General features: G+C 31.5%; 1 protein-coding gene across 2 annotated transcripts in view; it reads left to right on the plus strand.

The window, feature by feature from the left end:
- The first annotated feature begins 14716 nt into the window (after nt 1-14716).
- The window catches only part of tbx1 (T-box transcription factor 1), a 34813-nt gene continuing 30852 nt past the window's right edge, over nt 14717-18677 (plus strand). The window contains exon 1 of one of the 2 annotated variants that reach the window (XM_061907085.1): nt 14717-15170. In XM_061907085.1, the coding sequence (XP_061763069.1) occupies nt 14975-15170 (196 nt within the window). In that variant the 5' untranslated portion in view covers nt 14717-14974. The remainder of the gene's footprint in view (nt 15171-18677) is intronic. The other variant, XM_061907084.1, reaches the window with a different exon arrangement.

Raw genomic sequence — 18677 nt, forward strand, 5'->3', positions numbered from 1 at the left:
AAAAATATTCTGCGCCCCGGTACCAATCCAGCTGCGGCCCTGTGGTTGGGGACCACTGCTCTATAGTAGACACTTGTTTTGGTCAGTTTATAAGTTATAGTTTTTTAAATAAAACATATATTTGTGCAAAACTAAAATTCCTAATCATTTATTTTATTACAGTTATAGTTTGTTTGTGTAGAACACAAATGTCCACTACAGTGGACATTTGTCTTTAGGCTTGTTTCTTTTATCAGTTATAATTTGATTTTTTTAGTTTGAGGGAGGGGGGACAACCCTGTTGAGGAAAACACAAATGTCCTCTATAGTGGACACTTGTTTTTGGTCAAACTATAAGTTATATTTTTAGAAATGAAAAATATATGTGTGTAAAACACAAATTTCTGATCTTTTTTTTTTTTTATGAATAGCCTTGTCCTCTACAGTGGACACTTGTCTTTGGCCTATTTTTTTTTCTTCTTTTTTTTTGTCAGAGTTTCAGATTTTGGAGTGGGAAAAAAAACAAAATACACATGTTCTTGGTCTTTTTTTTTTTTTTTTTTTGTCCAAGTTGTACATTTTGATAAAAGCAAAACTCATCCTGCTTGCAAAACATAAATGTCCTCTACAGTGGACACTTGTTTTTTATCAATTTATTTTACAAGTTACAATCTTGAAAAAGATCATAACTTATTACATTTACTTTAAAAAAAAAAAGTCTTTCAGATCATTTCTTTTATCAGAGTTATAATTTTTGGGGTACGGGGTAGAATAGTCTTGTTGTGTACAACATAAACGTCCTCTGCAATGGACACTTGTCTTTGGCCTGTTTTTTTTGTTTGTTTTTTTGTTTTTTGTTTTTTTGTCAGAGTTTTAGATTTTAGAGTGGGGAAAAAAACCAAATACAAATGTTCTTGGTCACTTTTTTTTGTTTGTTTGTTTGTTTTGTCCAAGTTGTACATTTTGATAAAAGCAAAACTCATCCTGCTTGCAAAACATAAATGTCCTCTACAGTGGACACTTGTTTTTTATCAATTTATTTTATAAGTTACAATCTTAAAAAAGCTCATAACTTGTTACATTTACTTTTTTTAAAAAAGCCTTTCAGATCATTTATTTTATCAGGGTTATAATTTTGGGGGGTAGAATAGTCTTGCTGTGTACAACACAAACGTCCTCTGCAGTGGACACTTGTCTTTGGCCTATTTTTTTTAGTATTTATTTTTTATTTTTTACCAGAGTTTCAAATTTTGGAGTGGGAAAAAAAACGAAATACACATGTTCTTGGTCACTCTTTTTTTTTTTTTTTTTGCCCAAGTTGTACATTTTGGATAAAGCAAAACTCGTCTTGTTTTGCAAAACATAAATGTCCTCTACAGTGGACACTTGTTTATGATCAATTTATTTTATAAGTTACAATCTTAAAAAAGCTCATAACTTGTTACATTTACTTTTTAAAAAAGCCTTCCAGATCATTTATTTTATCAGAGTTATAATTTTTGGGGTACGGGGTAGAATACTCTTGTTGTGTACAAGAGTGGTCCCCAACCTTTTTGTATCCGCGGCCCAGTCAACGCTTAATAATTTGTCCCGCGGCCCGGGGGGGTGTCCTTTTTTTTTCTCTTTTTTTTTTTCTTCTTTCTCATGAAAAAGGGACGTTTTTGTCGTGAAAAAGGGAGTTTTTTGTGGTTGGTGCACTATTTGTAAGTGTATATTGTGTTTTTTATGTTGATTTAGTTAAAATAATAATAATAATAATATTTTTTTTTTTTTTTTAATAAAAATTCTTCTGCAGCCCGGTACTAATCGGGCCGCGGCCCGGTACCAGGCCGCGGCCCGGTGGTTGGGGACCACTGTTGTACAACACAAACGTCCTCTGCAGTGGACATTTGTCTTTGGCATATTTTTTTCTTATCAAAGTTTCAGATTTTGGAGTAAAAAACATTTGAAATACACATGATCTTAGTCTTTTTTTTTATTCTTCTTTTTTTGGTCCAATTACAGATTTTGGAAAAAGCAAACTTGCCATGTTGAGAAAAACACAAATGTCCTCTATAGTGGACACTTGTTTATGATTTATTTTATGAATTCCAATCTTAAAAAAGAAAACCAATTACATTTACTTTTTTTTTTTCTTTTTAAAAGCCTCTTTGATCATTTCTTTTAACAGGGTTAAGGGAATAAGCGGTAGAAAATGGATGGATGGATCATTTTTTGGGTGACGGGGGTAGAATAGCCTTGTAGTGTAGAACACAAATGTCCTCTACAGTGGACATTGTTTTTCAATCAATCAATCAATCAATGTTTACTTATATTTATACTTATATTTTGATCAATTCATTATAAAATGTGAATTAATGGACTAGTAATTTTTCCTGATTAAGATTAATTTTAGAATTTTGATGACAGGGGTCACCAACCTTTTTGAAACCAAGAACTACTTCTTGAGTACTGATTAATGCCAAGGGCTACCAGTTTGATACACACTTAAATAAATTGCCAGAAATAGCCAATTTTCTCAATTTACCTGTAATAAATAAGTCTATATATATATTAAAAAAATGGGTATTTCTGTCTGTTATTCCGTCATACATTTTTTTTCCTTTTACGGAAGGTTTTTTGTAGAGAATAAATGATGAAAAAACACTTAATTGAATGGTTTAAAAGTGGAGAAAACACGAAAAAGACTAAATTTCGACTCTTTAAAATTCAAAATTCAACCGAAAAAAATGAAGAAAAAAACTAGCTAATTCGAATCTTTTTGAAAAAATTAAAAAAAATAATTTATGGAACATCATTTGTAATTTTTCCTGATTAAGATTAATTTTAGAATTTTGATGACATGTTTTGAATAGGTTAAAATCCAATCTGCACTTTGTTAGAATATATAACAAATTGGACCAAGCTATATTTCTAACAAAGACAAATCATTATTTCTTCTAGATTTTCCAGAACCAAAATTTGAAAAGAAATTCAAAAGACTTTGAAATAAGATTTAAATTTGATTCTACAGATTTTCTAGATTTGCCAGAATATTTTTATCTTTATTTTAATCATAATAAGTTTGAAGAAATATTTCACAAATATTCTCCGTCGAAAAAACAGAAGCTAAAATGAAGAATTAAAATGTATTTATTATTCTTTACAATAAAAAAAGATTTTTTACTTGAACATTGATTTAAATTGTCAGGAATGAAGAGGAAGGAATTTAAAATGTAAAAAGGTATGAGTTTGAAAATCCTAAAACCATTTTTAAGGTTGTTTTTTTCTCTAAAATTGTCTTTCTGAAAGTTACAAGAAGCAAAGTAAAAAAAATAAATGAATTTATTTAAACAAGTGAAGACCAAGTCTTTAAAATATTTTCTTGGATTTTCAAATTCTATTAGAGTTTTGTCTCTCTTAGAATTAAAAATGTCCAGCAAAGCGAGACCAGCTTGCTAGTAAATAAATACAATTTAAAAAATAGAGGCAGCTCACTGGTAAGTGCTGCTATTTGAGCTATTTTTAGAACAGGCCAGCGGGCGACTCATCTGGTCCTTACGGGCACCGCCTTGGTGACCCCTGGTCTTTAAAAGACGCACATTGGGACATAAAATGCCGCATAAACATTAATTCACATAGCGTTTGTGGGAATTGATGTTGGAATTTACCCGGAACAGACACCAGGGAGTTATGATTCTCACCTTTGCTCGGCCATTGTTTTCCACTCCCATTGTGTCTCGATGTCCTTTTTATGACGACCCTCCCCGAAAAATACAAAGAGAATCGGGCTGCACAGGAAGGACATTTTTATTTGCCGACGAGGAAATGTGTTCCACGCCATTTGTCTTCCACAGAACTGATGAAATGTGTTTTATCTGAAGGGGATCTACAGTTGTACATGAGCTTTATCCATCCATCCATCCATCCATCTTCCTCCGCTTATCCGAGGTCGGGTCGCGGGGGCAGCAGCCTAAGCAGGGAAGCCCAGACTTTCCCTGCCCCATCCACTTTGTCTAGCTCTTCCCGGGGGATCCCGAGGCGTTCCCAGGCCAGCCGGGAGACATAGTCTTCCCAACGTGTCCTGGGTCTTCCCCGTGGCCTCCTACCGGTCGGACATGCCCTAAATAATAATAAAAATAATAATAAATTAGCTTTATCAATCAATCAATCAATGTTTATTTATATAGCCCCAAATCACAAATGTCTCAAAGGACTGCACAAATCATTACGACTACAACATCCTCGGAAGAACCCACAAAAGGGCAAGGAAAACTCACACCCAGTGGGCAGGGAGAATTCACATCCAGTGGGACGCCAGTGACAATGCTGACTATGAGAAACCTTGGAGAGGACCTCAGATGTGGGCAACCCCCCCCCCCTCTAGGGGACCGAAAACAATGGATGTCGAGCGGGTCTAACATGATACTGTGAAAGTTCAATCCATAGTGGCTCCAACACAGCCGCGAGAGTTCAGTTCAAGCGGATCCAAGACAGCAGCGAGAGTCCCGTCCACAGGAAACCATCTCAAGCGGATCAGCAGCGTAGAGATGTCCCCAACCGATACAGGCGAGCGGTCCATCCTGGGTCCCGACGAGCGGTCCATCCTGGGTCTCGACTCTGGACAGCCAGTACTTCATCCATGGTCATCGGACCGGACCCCCTCCACAAGGGAGGGGGGGACATAGGAGAAAGAAAAGAAGCGGCAGATCAACTGGTCTAAAAAGGAGGTGTATTTAAAGGCTAGAGTATACAGATGAGTTTTAAGGTGAGACTTCATTCCATCATATTACTTGTTTAATATTCTGATTAATGAATTGATTTGGATATTTGCCGAATAAAATCAATACTATTAATTCTCTACCAACCTCGGTTGGTAGAGTGGCCGTGTCAGCAATCTGAAGGTTGCAGGTTCGATTCCCACTTCCGCCATCCTAGTCGCTGCCGTCGTGTCCTTGGGCAAGACACTTTACCCACCTGCTCCCAGTGCCACCCACACTGGTTTAAATGTAACTTAGATATTGGGTGTCACTATGTAAAGCGCTTTGAGTCATTAGAGAAAAACGCTATATAAATATAATTCACTTCACTTCATTATTCTAACAAAAACTCACTTTAGATCGGGGAGAAAAAAATCTACTCCCAAGTGGTAAAATCACGACATGATAACTTAAAAATAAAGACAACTTCGGATTGTTTTCTTTGTTTGAAAATAGAACAAGCACATTCTGAAAGTGTACAAATCATAATGTTTTCGGGGGTTTGTTTTTACACTTACATGTTGCGTTTGATCATTTATTTGTCGTTATTTATATTTTCTGACTAAATGATGCGATAATGTTCATCAGTCAACTTATTGTTGTCATAGGCGTGGACTTTGGTGAGGTTTGTGTGACGTTTTGCTGGCATCGTGGTGCGGGTTCCTTCTCTCAAATATGCAGTCGGACTTGGACACAGCGTGAAGGTAAGAAATTAAGATTTTTTCACACCAACAAAACAAACAAAGAAGAGAAACACTTGCACAAGGCACTAAAGATAAAACAAACAGAACTAGCATGGGAGCAAGAAGGAACAAAAAGCGCTAGCATGTGAGCTCGGGAATAAACAAAGGAATAGCGTGGTCGGACTTGGACACAGCGTGAAGGTAAGAAATGAAGATTTAGTCACACTAACAAAACAAAGTAAGAACAGAAACACTTGCACAAGGCACTAAAGATAAAACAAACAGAACTAGCATGGGAGCAAGAAGGAACAAAAAGCGCTAGCATGTGAGCTAGGGAATAAACAAAGGAATAGCGTGGAAGCTAACAAGTACAAAAATAGTCTTTTACCACAATCGGGAATCAGCGCCGTCACCTGTTGCATGGAACAGAAACTAGAATGTGAGACGAGTGAAAGAAAAAGGCAGGCTTAAATAAGGACAGTGATTAGGAGGCAGGTGCGCGTCAAAAACAAAAGGCAGCTGACACAAATGCGTAGCTATGGCAACGGAAACAAACAGGAAGTGCCACCAGGAACTGCGGAAGACAAACCCTAACAAGATGTGATATAAAACAGAACCAAAACCAGAATAAGACATGATCTGGTGCAAAGTGATTGGAACAGACATGGCGTGAAGGTAATGACATCTTTTAATTATAATTCAAAAAAGGGAATAAACGAAAAGCGCTAAGAATGGATCTACAAAACTAGACTATGAAAACAAAACTTGCACTAAGGCAAAACTATGGTCATAGAACAAAAACTTGCACGATGGCATGAATAACGAAAAACTTACTCGGAACGAGAAAGGAACAGGGATCATCGGCATGGATAGCACGGGTGAGTAGAAGGTGATAGAGGGTGATGTCGCCAGGCTGACTGCCTGGCAACTACAGGCTTAAATAGGTGCAGTGGTGACAGGTACGTGAGTAGTGAATATATAACAGGTGAACTTATTGGTAGGCATGGAAACAAAAACAAACCAGAGTGCGCAAAAACAGGAACTGATGGAGTCCGAAACAAAACAGAACGCAACCAAACTACTAAATAATTGCTATTGCGACATCCAGTGGACACATTTAGAACAGCAGTTTCTTTCATTCAAACATTTTAGGTTCATTTTTACGCTTAACAAACTCATCCCGGGGGGCCAGATAAAAGCTGTCGGCGGGCCCTAAGGCCGTACGTTTGACACCCTTGCGCTAAAAGCTCTCTTGTTTCACAGTGAATAACATGTGGGCTGAAATATTTTTTTCTGGTCGTTTAAAATAATAATTAAAGAATAATAATAATAATAATAATACATTTTTAAAAATTAAATAAAATAACAAACAATAATAATGAATGTTTTGTGTGTTTTATGTGGACTTTAAACCCCTTTTTATGTCATGTTAATAGATTTTAATCGTGAATTATTGAATTAATTAATTGATACATATATTTTAACATTTTATATAAAAAATATATATTATTTTATTGTATTTATGAATTACTCATATTTATTTTTATTTTTTTAATTTGAGAATAAGAAAACATGTGGGCTGAAATATTTTTTCTGGTCGTTTAGAAGAAGAATAATAATAATTTAAAAAATTAAAATAAATTAAAAAAATAATAATAATGAATATTTTGTGTGTTTTATGTGGACTTTAAACCCCCTTTACATGTAATTTTAATACATTTTAATAGTGAATTATTCAATTAATTAATTAAAAACAATACATTTAAATATTAAAAATATATATAATTTTACTTAATTTATGAATGATTCATATTTATTTTTATTTTTATTTTTTTAATTTGAGAATAAGAAAACATGTGGGCTGAATTTTTTTTTCTCTGGTCATTTAAAAGAATAATACAAAAAAGAATAATAATAATAAATAAATAAAAAAATTAAAAATAATAGTAATGAATGTTTTGTGTGTTTTATGTGGACTTTAAACCCCTTTTATGTCATGTTAATACATTTTAATCGTGAATTATTTTATTAATTAATTAATAACAATAATTTATACATTTGAATATGAAAAAATATATTATTTTACTTAATTTATGAATGATTCATGTTTATTTTTATATATATTTTTAATTTGAGAATAAGAAAACATGTGGGCTGAAATATTTTTTTTTCTGGTCATTTAAAAGAATAATACAAAAAAGAATAATAATAATAACAAATAAACAAAAAAATTAAAAAAGAATAATAATGAATGTTTTGTGTGTTTTATGTGGACTTTAAACCCCTTTTATGTCATGTTAATACATTTTAATCGTGAGTTATTTAATTAATTAATTGATTTAAAAATATATATATTTAAATATGAAAAAAAATATATTATTTTACTTAATGTATTTATATTTATGATTCATATTTATTTTTATTTTTATTTTTTGATTTGAGAATAACAAAAAAGGAAGTACCAAAATAGGCTTTTGTGAGTTCTTGTCAATATTGTTTATGTTTTGCATGTGTGCATATTTAATTAGGTCAACAACAACAACAAATTAGAATGAAGTTAATTATAATTCCTGCGAGTTTCTTTCACCCCGTGGAGAGAAGGGACCCCCTGCGGTGTCGCTGGTCAACTGCTCACTTCCTCTCCTGCTAATTCTGGGACGTGGACTAATATTTAGATAGGGTTAGGTTTTATTATGTGGAGCACGTGACCTGCAGCCTTATCACAGGCCCAACTTCTACTGCATTCTTTTTCTTTTTTTTTTTACGGTAGTTTTGATAAGATATGAGGCATTGCAAAGAATATATAGACTATTTGAATATGTCATCCCTTTTTAGACACATTTTTGTTTATTGAAAACAGGAGAAAAAAAAACGGCAGCTAATGAGCCTCGAAGTTTATTATCTGTGTCATTTAATGAGGCGTGAATGTGTCATGTCAGCACAACACGCACACACAAAACACCACAAAGTCTCCATTTCGCACAAAATAAAATAAAAAAAACGTTTTACATAAGTTTATAAAAAATAATGTATTATTAGATTTTATTTTTATTTTTTATTTCAAATCCCACCAAATATTTTCCAGCCTGTTTGTGTGAAAAAGGGGCAAAAAAAAGCTAAAATATTGTAAAGTTTGAGGAACTAGAAAATGTGTCTTTAAAAGGTATAATGTTGAGGTTAAAAGAGAGTGTGAGGTCAGTTTTAGTGTTTGTAACATCTAAAAACTAATCATTATTATTTGCTATTCAGTCAGTCAATCAATACAAAGTTTACTTATAGAGTCTTTATTCACAAGTGTCTCAAAGGGCTGCACAAGCCACAAAGACATCCTGGGTTCAGATCCCACATCAGGGCGATAAAAAAAAAGTCAACCCAATGGGAACAACAATAAAACCCTGGAAGGGACCACAGATGTGGGGGGGACCCCACTGGGGACCCCACTGGTGACCCCACTGGTGACCCCTGTAATGGATGCAGAGTGGATACAACTAATAAACATGGCGTTGTTGTTATTATTATTGTTATTATTACTAATGTTTTTTATTATTACTATTATTGTTAGAATCGATATTATAGTTATTAGTATTATTACTTTTGTTATTATTATTACAAGTATTGTTATTATTATTACTATTGTTGTTATTAGTATTATTACTATTGTTTGTATTATAACTATTAATGTATTATCATTATTATTGTTGTTATTAGTATTTTTATTGTTGTTATTATTATTACTATTATTGCTATTACTATTGTTGTTGTTATTATTACCATTGTTGTTATTGTTATTACTATTATTGTTATTATTATTACTATTGTTGTTATTAGTATTATTATTGTTGTTGTTATATTCATTACTATTTTTGTCATTAGTATTACTATGTTTTTATGATTATTACGATTATTGTTGTTATTATTACTGTAGCTTTTATTAGTATTAGTATTAGTATTATTTTTATTACTATCTTAGTCATTATTATTACTATTGTTGTTATTATTATGACTATGTTTTTATTATTATTATTATTTCTATATTTTCATTTTCGTTATTATCATTACTTTTAGTGTTGTTTTTATGATTATTACGATTATTGTTGTTATTATTACTGTAGCTTTTATTAGTATTAGTATTAGTATTATTTTTATTACTATCTTAGTCATTATTATAACTATTGTTGTTATTATTATGACTATGTTTTTATTATTATGATTATTTCTATATTTTCATTATCGTTATTATCATTACTTTTAGTGTTGTTATTATTATTTTTGTTGTTATTATCACTATTCTTATTATTATTATTGTTATGATTCTTACTATTGTTGTCATTATTATTACTATTGTTGTTATTATTATTATTAATATGTTTTTTTATCATTAATATTATTGTCATTACTGTTATTAACATTACTATTGTTGTTATTAGTATTATTAATATGTTTTTGTATTATTAATATAATTATCATTATTGTTATTATCATTACTATTATTTGTATTATTATTGTTGTTATTATTACTATTATTGCTATTGTTGTTATTGTTTTTATTAGTAGTAGTAGTAGTAGTATTACTACTATGTTTTTAATTATTAGTGCTATTGTTGTTATTATCATTACTGTTGTCATTATTATTACTATTGTTGTTATAGTTATTACTATGTTTTTTATTATTATTACTATTATTGGTATTATCATTTCTTTTGTTGTTATTAGTATTAACACTGTTGTTATTATTATTACTAATATTATTATTACTATTGTTGTTATTAATACCACTAATATTTGTATTACTATTGTTCTTATTATCATTATTACTATTATTGTTATTTCCCCCAAACTCTGCCTGCAATAAAATATGCACACGTACACGTTTTAAGTGAACATGTTCTACTTTTAAAAGCTTTCAAAAATCAAACACTTTGATGCAAATTAGACATATTTGGGGAGAAAATACACTGAGTATTCAAAATTAAATATGTATATATGTTTTTTTTTTAAATCTAAATTATGTAATTGTAAAATATTGTATTTTTTAAATGTGTATAAGTTTTTAACACACACACACCTATATATATATATATATATATATATATAGCAAATGTATGTATTTAATACTATCTCTCTATCTATTTATTTATTTATCCGTCCAAACCAAATGTAGTTTGTTGATGCTGCGCGGCTCCCGAGGAGAAACATCCAAGACAAACAGGAGTTAATCCTGGCAGTGCTTTATCCAATTAGACCCCCGCTGTGCGCTCCTCTCCGCTTCATTCGATGACTTTACGTGTAAATTAGATTCCATCCGGATGATATCCAACGAAGCGCATCTCTGGTTGGACTCCAAAGCCGAAAGGAGATAAGCTGAGAAGCCACGGAGGTCAAGTCCGTGCGTGGCGCGCCTTTTGACGCACTCAGGCCCAACTTCTTTTTTTTTTTTAATAAAATAACAAACTGAGCAATAACTGTAAATTTTTATAGATTTTTTTTTTTTTAATCACTTGTCTGAAAATAATTTTAGAAAGAAAGAACCGATTTAAATTGCTTGTTGGTCACATTGTTGTTTGTTTAAGGGACATTTTGTGAATTTGCTTTGTGTTTTCAGTTATTATTAAAAACATCCTTACGGGTGTAAAAAGGAAGTGGACATTTTAGAAATAAAATAAGAATAAAAAAATATAATTTAGAAAATGTAGAAAAATGGCACCAGAAAATAGCTGCAAAGCTGATAACGAAATATTGTGTTTGTAATAAATGTAGTTCTTGTTAAAGTCACTTTATACAAAAATAAAAAAAATATGTGGCCCTGTGAGTGGGAATAAGTTTGTCCTATAAAACAAAACAAAAACATATACAATTTAGCAAATATAAAGGACTTATTTCATATTTGACAACTTTAACTTCGACACAAAATAGTCACTTTGAAGAAAAACATACTCAGAAAAGCTGCAATACATGAAAGTCTGGGCTGTATTATCATTATTATTATTATTAATAAAAATAAAATATTAGTATAAGGCCTTTTAAAGGGGGATTAACACTCGCTACGTACTATGTTGTTGTTTTTTAATAATCTATCAATTTAATAACTTGCTGAAACATTTTGCAATAATTTAACATAAATAACATGGAAAGTTAAAATGCAAAAAAAATAAAAAATAAAAAATGGGACAAAGACCACAAAAAAAAGCATTTAGATTAAAACAATTTGACTGTTTTTTATGATCAATAGTTTTAAACCACAGCCAAATTTTTGCAAAACATCAGAAATAAAATATTAGCGATGATGGATAGATTGTAATTAATTGTAGTTGTGAAGTTACAACATATAAAGTTGTAACTTTACTTTATGCAACCATAAAATCACAACAGCAAAATGACGTCATGTTGTTATCATTGCAGAATATCTCATTTTGACTTCTTTTTTTTTTTTTTGCAAATAACTATTAATTACAACTGCATATTGTGATTAAAACACAATTTTGCAGTGGGAACATATCGCAACTTTATTATAATTAACTACACAAATACAACGGTAAAGTTAAAGCATATAGTTGTAACTTTATTGTAATTAATTGTAGTTGTGAAGTTATAACATATATAGTTGTAACTTTACTTTATGCAACCATAAAAAACAATTATAAAATGCTATCATGTTGATATCATTTCATTGTAATAATAAAGTGTGTCACCACTGTACAAGTTGCAGCATGTCCAATTTGGACTTTTTGTGTAAATAACTATAAATTTTAACTTTTTTGTAAATAAGTATTCATTTTAACTTGTTTTTGTAAATAACAATTAACTACAACTGCAAAGTTATATCTCATATCGTAGTCAACTGTAGTTTGAACTGTAACTTTAATGTAATTAACTATACAAATATAACTGTGAAATTAAAGCTTATAGTTGTAATTTTATTGTAATTAATTGAGGTTGTTAAGTTACAACATACATACATGTAACTTTACTTTATGCAACCATGAAATCACAACTGCAAATTGATGTCATGTTGTTATTATTTCATTGTAATAATAAAGTGTGTCATCCAAGTTGAACTTTTTTGTTCATTTTAACTTTTTTTTGTAAACAACTATTAATTACAAGTGCAAAGTTATATCTCATATAGTAATTAAAACACAACTATGTAGTGAGAACATATTGTAACTTTATTGTAATTAACTATACAATTATAACTGTGAAATTAAAGCTTGTAGTTCTAACTTAATTGTAATTAATTGAAGTTTTTACATGGAACTTTACTTTATGTAACCATAAAATCACAACTGAACATTGATATCATGTTGTTATCATTTCATTGTAATAATAAAGTGTGTCATCCAATTTTAACTTTTTTGTAAATAACTGCTTATTTTAACTTTTTTTGTTGTTGTAAAATAATTATTGATTACAAATGCAAAGTTATATCTCATATCGTAAATAAAACACAACTATGTAGTTAAAACATATTGTAACTTTATTGTAATTAATTGAGGGTTTACTTTATGCGACCATAAAATAACAACTGCAAAATGATATCATGTTGTTATCATTTCATTGTAATAATAAAGTGTGTCATCCAATTTGAACTTTTTTGTTCATTTTAACATTTTAATACAATTATAACTGTGAAATTAAAGCTTATAGTTGTAACTTAATTGTAATTAATTGTAGTTTTTACATGTAACTTTACTTTATGCAACCATAAAATCACAACTGAACATTGATATCATGTTGTTATCATTTCATTGTAATAATAAAGTGTGTCATCCAATTTGAACTTTTTTGTAAATAACTGTTCATTTTAACTTTTTTTTGTGTGTAAAATAACTATTGATTACAAGTGCAAAGTTGGATCTCATATCGTAATTAAAACACAACTATGTAATTAGAACATATTGTAACTTTATTGTAATTAACTTTAAAATGATAACTGTGAAATTAAAGCTTATAGTTGTAACTTAATTGTAATTAATTGAAGTTTTTACATGTAACTTTACTTTATATACGCATAAAATCACAACTGAACATTGATATCATGTTGTTATCATTTCATTGTAATAATAAAGTGTGTCATCCAAGTTTAACTTTTTTGTAAATAACTGCTCATTTTAACTTTTTTTGGGTAAAATAATTATTGATTACAAGTGCAAAGTTATATCTCATATCGTAAATAAAACACAACTATGTAGTTAAAACATATTGTAACTTTATTGTAATTAATTGAGTTGTTTTTAAGTTACAACATATATACATGTAACTTTACTTTATGCAACCATAAAATCACAACTGCAAAATGATATCATGTTGTTATCATTTCATTATAATAGTAAAGTGTGTCATCCAATTTGAACTTTTTTGTTCATTTTAACATTTTAATACAATTATAACTGTGAAATTAAAGCTTATAGTTGTAACTTAATTGTATTTAATTGAAGTTTTTACATGTAACTTTACTTTATATAACCATAAAATCACAACTGAACATTGATATCATGTTGTTATCATTTCATTGTAATAATAAAGTGTGTCATCCAATTTTAACTTTTTTTTGTCAACAACTATTAATTACAAGTGCAAAGTTATATCTCACATCGTAAGTAAAACACAACTATGTAAGCAACTTTATTGTAATTAACTTTAAAATTAGAACTGTGAAATTAAAGCTTATAGTTGTAACTTAATTGTAATTAATTGAAGTTTTTACATGTAACTTTACTTTATGCAACCATAAAATCACAACTGCAAAATGATGTCATGTTGTTATCATTTCATTCTAATAATAAAGTGTGTCATCCAATTTTAACTTTTTTTTGTAAATAACTATTAATTGCAAGTGCAAAGTTATATCTCATATCGTAAGTAAAACACAACTATGTAAGCAACTTTATTGTTATTAACTATACAAACACAAATGTGAAGTAGTTGGACAATTATTTGCAAAATCACAATTTTGCAATCACGTAAATAGGATTAATAGTTTCATATTCCGAATAATTCATGCAATAATGAGCCAGTCATTCGCGCATTTACAGTACAAACGTGCACAATATTCTACTGCGCAGCTTGCGTGTTGCTTTAAAGCGTAAAAAGAAGAGAAGAAGTTGAAATTCCTGCAGTCTGACGCGCTCGTCCTCGCTTAATAAAGTAAAAAGGCGCCAACATGTGCGCGCACACGCGTCTTCCCCGCGCATGGGTGGAGGCGTGGATCTTTCCCCTCGCTCTCTGACGTCATCGTCACGCAGCAGAACTTTTCTCCCTCTCCCTAACCAACAAAAAAAGGAAAACCCTTCCACCTCCTTTTTTTTTTTTTTTTTTTTTTTTTTACGCGCGTCGTCGAGATGCTTTGACAGCAGGACACTTTTTTTTTTAAATGAGCCCAGCCAGGGAGGGCAAGTGCGGGGGTCTGCGCCTTTCTGCCGCGGGGAGACTTTTCCGGCGCACTTCGGCACCCACGGAGCGCCGCTGCGGGCATGTGAGGAGGAGAAGTCCGTTTCGGGCGCACGATCCTCGGCCTTGCGCGCAAGGGAAGCCGAGCGGGAGGAGGGGGAGGAGAAGGGGCGACTTTTCCGGCCTATGGACGACGGTGGTGGTCCCCTCTCTCCCAGGGCGAATGCGTTCAGTATTGCCTCTTTGATTTTTGCCGCAGAGCACGCAGGAAACGCGGCGGCTTTGGCGTTGGACGCGCCGAGGGTTGCTTTGCGCAAGGCGGACGCGGAGGAGCGCAGCGGCGCCAACATGCACTACAGCACCGTCACGCGCGAAATGGAAGGTAAATCCTCATTTATTACCACAAAACATCACAAATATACACACTTAAAGTACGAATCTGTACAAATATGTAAGGGAATTGCAAAACAACCAACATTAAAGTGGGAATAAAATAGTGAAAATATTAGCGTGCGTGATGCGTAATTGTACAAACCTCACAGTATTTTGTTATTTTTTGGGGGAATTTTCTACCACGTTTGAAGCCGGCTTTTATTCAGATAAAAATATGTGCTCTTATAAAAAATTTTAATTTAAAATTGATTTAAATGTAATTTAAATAATATGTGCACAAGTACAACACTTAACACTTTTAGTAGTATCAGTATGTGCAATTATTGATTGATACTTTTATTAGTAGATTGCACAGTTCAGTACATATTCCGTACAATTGACCACTATATGTTAACACCCGAATAAGTTTTTCAACTTCTTAACGTTTCGACGTTAATCAATTCATGGTATTAAATGATGGAATGGAATTAAGGAAAGAAATCGAACAATGTACTAATATGATTCACTTTAAGAACGTCTTCAAATTTAAATTGTTTACAAAGAACAAATAAGAAGAATCATGATAATGCACTTAAATGTAGAATATGAGTATAATATATGTATCCATCCATCCATTTCTACCACTAATTCCTTTTGGGGTGGCGCGGGCCACTGGTGCCTATCTCAGCTGCAATCGGGCGGAAGGCAGATGTACACCCTGGACAAGTCGCCACCACATCGCAGTAAAATGGGAATAATAGAGTGAAAATATTAGCGTGCGTGATTGTACAAACCTCACAGTATTTTATTATTTTTTGGGGGAATTTTCTACCACGTTTGAAGCCGGCTTTTATTCAAATAAAAATATGTGCTCTTATAAAAAAATTTAATTTAAAATTTGATTTAAATGTAATTTAAATAATATGTGCACAAGTAGAACACTTAACACCTTTAGTAGTATCAGTATGTGCAATTATTGATTGATTGATTGATACTTTTATTAGTAGATTGCACAGTTCAGTATATATTCCGTACAATTGACCACAAAATTTTAACACCTGAATAAGTTTTTCAACTTGTTTAACGTTAATCAATTCATGGTATTAAATGACGGAATGGAATTAAGGAAAGAAATCGAACAATGTACTAATATGATTCACTTCAAGAACGTCTTCAAATTTAATTTTTTTACAAACAACAAATAAGAAGAACCATGATAATGCACTTAAATGTAGAATATGTGTATAATATATGTATGTTATTCATATATCATACATCCATCCATCCATTTTATACCACTTTGGAGTGGCGGGGGCACTGGTGCCTATCTCAGCTACAATCGGGCAGAAGGCAGGTGTACACCCTGGACAAGTCGCCACCTCATTACAGTAAAATGGGAATAAAATAGTGAAAATATTAGCGTGCGTGATTGCGTAATTGTACAAACCTCACAGTATTTTGTTATTTTTTGGGGGAATTTTCTACCACGTTTGAAGCTGGCTTTTATTCAAATAAAAATATGTGCTCTTATAAAAAAAATTAATTTAAAAATTGATTTAAATGTAATTTAAATAATATGTGCACATGTACAACACTTAACACCTTTAGTAGTATCAGTATGTGCAATTATTGATTGATACTTTTATTAGTAGATTGCACAGTTCAGTACATATTCCGTACAATTGACCACTAAATGTTAACACCCGAATAAGTTTTCCAACTTCTTAACGTTTCGACGTTAATCAATTCATGGTATTAAATGATGGAATGGAATTAAGGAAAGAAATCGAACAATGTACTAATATGATTCACTTCAAGAACGTCTTTAGATTTACATTTTTTACAAAGTACAAATAAGAAAAAACATGATAATGCACTTAAATGTAGAATATGTGTATAATATATGTATCCATCCATCCATTTTCTACCACTAATTCCCTTTGGGGTGGCGGGGGGCACTGGTGCCTATCTCAGCTACAATCGGGCAGAAGGCAGGTGTACACCCTGGACAAGTTGCCACCTCATTGCAGTAAAACGGGAATAAAATAGTGAAAATATTAGCGTGCGTGATTGCGTAATTGTACAAACCTCACAGTGTTTTATTATTTTTGGGGGGAATTTTCTACAATCTTTGAAGCCGGGTTTTATTTAAATAAAAATATGTGCTCTTAGAGAAAATTTTAATTTAAAATGTGATTTAAATGTAATTAAAATCATGTTTTCGCACGTACAACACTTAAGACATTTAGTACATCAGTATGTGCAAATAAATGATGGAATGGAATTAAGCAAAGAAATCAAACAATGCACTAATATGATTCACTTCAAGAAACTCTTCAAACTTAAATTTTTTACAAAGTACAACTAAGAAGAACCATGATAATGCACTTAAGTGTAGAATATGTGTATAATATATGTATATTATTCATATATTATACATCCATCCATCCATTTTTTACCGCTTATTCCCTTTGGGGTCGCTGGCGCCTGTCTCAGCTACAATCGGGCGGAAGGCGGTGTACACTCTGGACAAGTCGCCACCTCATTGCTGTAAAGTGGGAATAATGTAGTGAAACTATAGCGAGTGTGATTGCGCTATTTTATTATTATTTTTGGGGGGGGGGGGGGGGGATTTTCAACCATGTTTGAAGCCGGCTTTTATTCAAATAAAAATATGTGTTCTTCGATAAAATTTTAATTTAAAATGTGATTTAAATGTAATTTAAATCATGCGTGCGTACAACACTTAAGACCTTTAGTAGTATCAGTATGTGCAATTAAATGATGGAATGGAATTAAGCAAAGAAATCAGACAATGCACTAACATGATTCCCTTCAAGAAAGTCTTCAAACTTAAAGTGTTTACAAAGTACAAAGCAAAAGAAACATGATAATGCACTTAAGTGTAGAATATATGTATATTATTCATATATTATACATTATGTATATAATGTATCCATCCATCCACCAATTTTTACAGCTTGTCCCTTTGGGGGTCGCTAGCGCCTGTCTCAGCCGCATTTGGGCGGAAGGCAGGTGTACACCCTGGACAAGACGCCATCTCATCGCGGGGCTATAATAATATATTATATGATTTATTATTATTATTATTATTGTCTATTGTGAGCAAACTGCGGTGCTGAATTTCCCCCAGGGATCAATAAAGTACTTTTATATTTTATTCTAATCTATTCTAAACATTCGGAATTTATCTCATCCATCCATTCATTTTCTACATGATCTTACTCATCTCAACAAATGAAATACAACTCACTTACAACTTTGCTATTTATTATTTATGTATTATTGTTTTTTACCTATGGAGCATATTGTGAAAAAATTGTGTGAACAAAATCAATCCAATCCAATCCACTTTATTTATATAGCACATTTAAACAACAAAATGTTTCCAAAGTGCTTCACAACAATATTAAAAACAACATTCAAATACTATCCTGAGCTCCAGCAATGACTGAATAAAAACAAACAAACAAAACAAAAAACAATATAAAATAAA

This window comes from Nerophis ophidion, linkage group LG07 (assembly GCF_033978795.1).
Source record: "Nerophis ophidion isolate RoL-2023_Sa linkage group LG07, RoL_Noph_v1.0, whole genome shotgun sequence".
NCBI lineage: Eukaryota > Metazoa > Chordata > Actinopteri > Syngnathiformes > Syngnathidae > Nerophis > Nerophis ophidion.